The 6,913-nt window shown below is 44.7% G+C and overlaps 1 protein-coding gene across 5 annotated transcripts in view; it reads right to left on the bottom strand.

Annotated features, from left to right (window-relative positions):
• REV1 (REV1 DNA directed polymerase) overlaps nt 1-6,913 on the bottom strand; it is a 108,892-nt gene that overhangs the window by 101,692 nt on the left and 287 nt on the right. For 4 of the 5 annotated variants that reach the window (XM_070429855.1, XM_070429854.1, XM_070429858.1 and 1 more), the window contains exon 1: nt 6,809-6,913. This exon is cut by the window's right edge and continues 64 nt beyond it. The exons of the other annotated variant lie outside the window; for it this stretch is intronic. In XM_070429855.1, the coding sequence (XP_070285956.1) occupies nt 6,809-6,834 (26 nt within the window). In that variant the 5' untranslated portion in view covers nt 6,835-6,913. The remainder of the gene's footprint in view (nt 1-6,808) is intronic. 5 annotated transcript variants of the gene reach the window in all.

Genomic DNA, 6,913 nt, shown 5'->3' on the forward strand with positions numbered 1-6,913 from the left:
ACACCCAACGGGAAAAGGAAAATGAAAAAAGAATCCGAAAATATGAAGATAGTGTAAGGAGCCTCTGGGACAGCTTCAAGCGTACCAACATCCGAATTATAGGGGTGCCAGAAGATGAGAGAGAGCAAGATATTGAAAACCTATTTGAAGAAATGATGACAGAAAACTTCCCCTACATGGTGAAAGAAATAGGCTTACATGTCCAGGAAGCGCAGAGAACCCCAAACAAAAGGAATCCAAAGAGGACCACACCAAGACACATCATAATTAAAATGCCAAGAACAAAAGACAAAGAGAGAATCCTAAAAGCAGCAAGAGAAAGAAAATCAGTTACCTACAAGGGAGTACCCATACGACTGTCAGCTGATTTCTCAACAGAAACTTTGCAGGCCAGAAAGGAATGGCAAGAAATATTCAAAGTAAAGAATACCAAGAACCTACAACCAAACTGCTTTATCCAGCAAAGCTATCATTCAGAAGTGAAGGCCAGATAAAGAGCTTCACAGGTAAGGAAAAGCTAAAGGAGTTCATCACCACCAAACCAGTATTATATGAAATGCTGAAAGGTATCCTGTAAGAAGAGGAAGAAGAAAAAGGTAAAGATACAAATTATGAACAACAAATACATATCTATCAACAAGTGAATCTAAAAATCAAGTGAATAAATAACCTGATGAACAGTATGAACTGGTGATTGCAATAGAATCAGGGACATAGAAAGAGAATGGACTGACTATTCTTGGGGGGGGGGGGGGGAGAAAGGGGTGTGGGGGTGAGTGAAGAGATTAGACAATAATCGTGCACCTATGGATGAGGACAGTGGGTGGGGAGTGAGGGCAGAGGGTGGGGTTGGAACTGGGTGGAGGGGAGTTATGGTGGGAAAAAAGAGTAACTAATAATCTGAACAATAAAGATTAAAAAAAAAGAGAGAGAGAATTATTGATCGGCTGCCTCTTGCACACCCCCCACTGGGGATTGAGCCCGCAACCCAGGCATGCGCTCCTGACTGAAATCAAACCTGGGACCCTTCAGTCCGCAGGCTGACTCTATCCACTGAACCAAACCAGTCAGGGCTTGACTCATTTTTAATGACTTTAATTAGGAAAAAGAAATGATTTTGCATATCATCAGCCTATTAAAATGTTTCACACTTATAGAATATACTAGAGGCCTGGTGCACGAAAATGTGTGCACTGGGGGTGGTGGGAGAGAGGTCCCTCAGCCCGGCCTGCGCCCTCTCGCAGTCCAGGAGCCCTCGGGGTCTGTCTGACTGACGGCTAAGGCCCTGCGCCCTCCCTTCCCTCCCACATCGCCCTTCTGCCGCTGGTTGCCACCGCCCCCCAATCACTGTCCCCTCCCTCTGCCCGCTGGCACACGCCTTAGTTGGCTCCGCCCCCCCCCACCGAGTGGTTGCTCCACCGTTCAATTTGCACATTACACTTTTTTAAAAATCAATATTCTATTGATTTCCTACAGAGAAGAAGGGAGAGGGATAGAGAGTTAGAAACACCAATGAGAGAGAAACATCGATCAGCTGCCTCCTGCACACTCCCCACTGGGGATGTGCCCGCAACCAAGGTACATGCCCTTGACTGGAATCGAACCTGGGACCCCCGAGTCCGCAGGCTGACGCTCCATCCATTGAGCCAAACCGGTTCTGGCTGCACATTACACTTTTATTATATAAGATAGGCATCTAAGTATAGCAGTAGTTAAATTTAAAAATTATATTAAAAAAAACAACCTTAGACACAAACAAAAATGAAACTGCCAGTAGTTAAGAGGAATAACACAAATGATATGATAAAAAATACTGGCAAAGTGTCCAAATAGAAACTTTGTTTTTACGTGCATCTTAGCAAAGTGGTTATAAACTTGGGTTCATGGAATCAGGTGGAAGTAGACTGAAATCCTGGCTCCTTTCTTACCCGTGTGGCCTGGCCAAATAACATCATCTATAACTATGCCCACCTTATATGGTGATTATGAATATTAAATAAGACAATGAACTTTAGTAAAGAGCCTGACACACAATACATACATAATAATTTAGTAATTACTATGAAATTTTGGGACAAATGTCACACAGAGCGGCAGTATTTAGTTGTTGTTTTTAAAGTTTAAAACCCAAAGACTAGGATCCTACTGGTTGAAGTTCAAACTTATAAATAAAGCATAATAAAATATAATATCCCTACAAAGAGGCATTTTATTACAGACAAGTGAACTAAGTAAAAATAACTGGTGATATGCAAGTACAATTACCACAGGCAGAATCTTAATTTCTAAGAATAATTCAATTTTCACTAGTTCAAAGTATCTATTGTTACTAAGTTGATTGTCCCCATCAATTCTTTCCTATTTCTATAAATGCTAGAGTACGAAATACACTATGAAAAAAAGAAGAGAAAGGGAAAAAATACAAAGTACAACTGGATTACTGTAAGCCCCAATTAAGAACCAAATACAATTTTGGGGGAGGGAGAGATCAGAATGAAAGACAAAAATTGAACACATCGAAGATGATAAAAATATTTCCTTTCCCAAATACAACAAGACTTATACTTCAACTGGACCTTCAAGAATTTTCCTGTCTTCAGCCTCCAGCCAGTCATTTCTTCACCACAATCATATCTCCAGTGGAACTTCAAAGAGAAATACATAAAAGCCACTCTGGTGGTCGGCTGTGGAGATAATCACTCTAAGCATCTTCCATATATCTAAGAATAAAAACGCTGACTGACTTAAACATTAAGACCAAATACTGGTCACCATTCTCAGCAATTTATTTTTTAATCCGTTCTAGACATCCACAAAATATATGTATTTAAAAAGAAAGAGTTCTATAAATCAGTAAAATATAAAATTCAATTGATTATACCTCTATCTCATGCAAAAACACAAAATCTTAACTGAATACTCCAAGGTAATTTCAAACATTGTTTTTAAAAACTATAAAACAACCCTGTGCTAAGCACTTTACATATATTAACTCAATTATTACTCACAATAATCCTATGAGATAGAAATGATTGCTCGAATCTTACGATGAACAAACTGAATCACCAAGGTATTAATCTGCCCAAGGCCACACAATCACTAAATGGTAGGAGCCAGGATTCTGACCCCAGCACCAATGTTTAAATCAACTTATACCACTCATTCATTTAACAAGTTTTACTGAGAACCTACTATGTGCCAGGCACAGTTCTAAGCACTGTGAAAAGAGCCATGAACAAGTCAGACAAGGTCTCTGCTCTCTAGTCGGGGAGGGAAAGAGGGCCTTGGAGCAAATGGGGGAAATTGATAAATAAATGACTCTTGTATATTTGCCTAGTAATAAATGCTGTGAAGAAAAATAAGGCAAAATGAAAGAATTGGAAGAGACAGAGGGAGGGGCTGGCTTCTACTTTAGAAATCACCTCAGATAGTCCTCCCATGGACATCTGACCAGCGAACAGAAGATGTAAAGGCAAGATAACCACCAGGAAAAGGGGTGCCCAGCTAACTGAACTGCAAGTAAATCACCCTATGATAGGAACAGTTTGGTTTGTTTAAGAAATGGCAAAAGGACCTAGGGACTGAGGCAAGGTGAAGAGTCACCTGCTAAGAGGTAAGGTTAGAATCAGCAGCTATCAAACATGTAATGCCCTGATGGGCTGTGGTAAGGAGTTTGGATTCAATTCTAAGGGTTATAGGAAACATGGGGAGGATTTTAAGCATGATAAAGAAAACTGATTTATGTCTTTAAAAAAAAATCACTGTTATGTGGGGATCAGTAAGACAGGGAGCAAAGCAGGACAGCAGGGAAGGCAGACACTGTTGTGACAGTATAAGGAAGAGAAACTGTTTATACACAGATGAGATATTAAAAGAACATGAAACCTAACTGTCTCTAAAAAAGACATTTTTAAGTATTTCTCCTCCCTCACCCTGGCTGATGTGGCTCAGTTGGTTGAGCATCATCCTGTGCACCAAAGGTTAACCAATTCAATTCCCAGTCAGAGCACATGCCCAGGTTGTGGATTCCAATCCTGGTCAGGTGTGTACAGGAGGCAAACAATCAATGTTTCTCTTTCTCCCTCTCCCTTCCTCTCTTTCTAAAATCAATTTAAAAAACTCACATAATCAAAAAATATATATTCCTCCTCCTTTCACTCCCCATTCCTTACATAATTTTGAAAATCAGAGATAATCTTTTAATAGCCATGTTAATGGTTCAGATAGTGCTATTCTAGGAGGAAAGATTATTTCCTTCATTTGTAAATGCCGTTTAATATACTCTGATATATAATATGCCACATGAACTCATATAGTCTTGAGAAGCAGAAAGAGCTTTACTGCTCTTTAGTTTAGGATATATTTATCTATTTGGAGACAAGAGGTACCTATCACCTCTTCTAATTACACTTTTCTTCTAATGCTTTGTCTCCAGCACATCCTGACTCACTCTAGATTATGAATTATAATAGAGACATTTTCCAAAGAAATCTGTATTTACTGAGCTTCACTGTGTACCAGGGATTCACTAGATGCCTTAGATTTAATTCATTCAATCCTGAGCTACCCAAGGTGGGAGTGAGGTCTTCATTCTACAAATGAGAAAAAAAAAATCAGATATTAGTAACTTAAATTGTCCAAGGTCACACAGCTAATGGACAGAATCAGAATTTAAATCTACATGTAAGTCCAAAGTCTTTGTCTTTCTACTATAGCAGCTATCAAAGAAAGGACTATCAGATATATGACATGTAGCCTTCTAAACTTATTAACTTTTTTAAAATAGTCACCCAAGGATATGATTTTATTGATTTTAGGGAGGGGGGGTAAAGAAAGAAACATCGATGTGAGAAACATCGATCAGTTGCCTCCCAAATGCACCCCAACGGAATTAAACAAGCAACTTTGGGTATGTGTCCTGACAAGGAATCGAACCCAGACCTTTCAGTGCACAAGGGGACACTCCACCCAAATCAGCCACACCGGCCAGGGCCCTTCCTGACTTATTATTAATGACGAGGCTGTTCCAGGTGAGGACAGGGTTTCTTCTCTTAGGTAGAATCTGAGTTTTGAAGTTGGAAGTGGAAAAATGGAGTGGTCTTACATATTCAAACACACTATCTTGAAAAATTACTTTCTACTTGAGACTTCATAGAAATTAACTCCAAAAGAATGAGTCCCACCTGTTTAGGATAAAGAAAATTTAAATACGTATTCATCATAAAATAGGTGAAAAGTTCTATGACAAAAGAGAGACTCTGCCCTTGAGACTGCAAGACATTGGGAGAGGCCTGGCCAGTGCTGCTCAGTGGTAGAGCACCAGCCCACGCACCGAAGGGTTAGTCTTGGGTTTTGATTCCTGGTCAAGGGCATGTACCTGGGTTGCAGGTTTATCCCAGGCCTTGATCAGGGCTTTCGGGAGGCAGGCTATCCTTGTGTCTCTTTCTCTCTCTATTTCCCCATCCCTCCCTTCCACTCTCTCTAAAAGTCAATGGAAAAAAAATATCCTCAGGCGAGGATTAAAAAAAAAAAAAAAAGGCAGTCAGAGAAAAACAGAATGTGAATGAAAAGATATCAAAAGTGACAAATAAATACACTGAAAATTGAATGGAGATCATTAAAGACGGAGGATTGGGGGGGGGGGGGGGGGGGACTGGACAACTTTGGGTGAGCTTGAAGAGCCCAACACAGGAAGCAGAGGGAGGGACGTAAGGCCGGGCGACCTGGGAAGGCAGAGAGGGCGAGTTCAGGAAGCAGGTGGAGGGACCCAGAGTGGGTTGCCATGCGGGCCCCTGGGAGAAGCAATGTTTTGTCCTACCCTACCCCAAGGGGAAACCCCAGGACCGAGGTGGAGAAGCAGAGAGACCTGGCGGACACCAGAATTAAGATTATCACGGAAAGTCCTTCACAGTTAGTCACCAGCCCTTCATGGTAGGTGCTGGTCCATCCACATTATTTTCACCTAAAGATAACCATTTCCACCCTGGACGTGACCTGAGAAGCCTGGAAGACAGAAAGAGCATACTTACACCACCTGTAGTTTTTTTTAATAAGGTATTTCTTTACAAGCTGGGTTTAGGTAGCGAGAGCAGTTTACTGCAGAAGGAAATGCCCCTCTCCGTGCACACAGGGACTGACTTGTTTTGACAGGGAGTGCGAGTGTGAAAGGGGCACTTGTACGGACAGGTAGGAGGTGCCCTACGTATTAAGGCAACAGAGGAGGAGGAAAAACAAGTGCACAAAAGCTGTCTTCAGATATTCCGACCCGATTCTGGGACCCACGCGGGGATGTTTGATGGAGGGGGACGACCCGCAGCGACGAAGACCCGCTCGGCCCCCGCGGGCACCCTGCGCCGCTCCGCGAACCAGCGAGCAAACGCGCGCACGAATGAATGGCGCGGCGCTGAATGGCCGGCGAGGCGCCGGCGCAGGAGAGGGAGTTTGCGGCGCGGCCGGAGCGGTGCCGGGAGGCGTCCGCGGCTCGGGGCCGGGGGGCGCGGAAGGCAGGGCCGCGGCGCCAGTCGTCGCGTGCCGCTTCCGCGGGCCGCCCAGTGAGGGGCCGTACCGGCCGCGCCATGGCGGAGACGGGGAGGGAGGTCACCGTTACATAACCCGGCGGCCGCCGCGCTACAGGCGCCTCGGGCCGCCAGGCCGCGCGGGGACAGCCGCGGTGCCCGGCCAGCGCGCCTGCCCGCCCCGCCTCAGCCGCCCGCGCTCGGCCGCCTCCGGACGGGGCTGCGGAGCCTCCGGGCTGCGCGTGTCCGGACCCGCCCTTCCCCCCTTCCCGCCGCCGGTCGGGGTCGCTCACCTTCCACGTTGCCCCCACACCAGCATGCCCGGCGCCGCCGCCACCTCCGGCCTCGCGGGCCCCGGCGCCCCCCGCCGCCGCACAGCGCGCTTGCCGGGGCCGGGA

The sequence above is a fragment of the Myotis yumanensis genome, unplaced genomic scaffold, assembly GCF_028538775.1.
Source record: "Myotis yumanensis isolate MYYU_CA2020_CCGP unplaced genomic scaffold, mMyoYum1.0.hap1 SCAF_11, whole genome shotgun sequence".
Lineage (NCBI taxonomy): Eukaryota > Metazoa > Chordata > Mammalia > Chiroptera > Vespertilionidae > Myotis > Myotis yumanensis.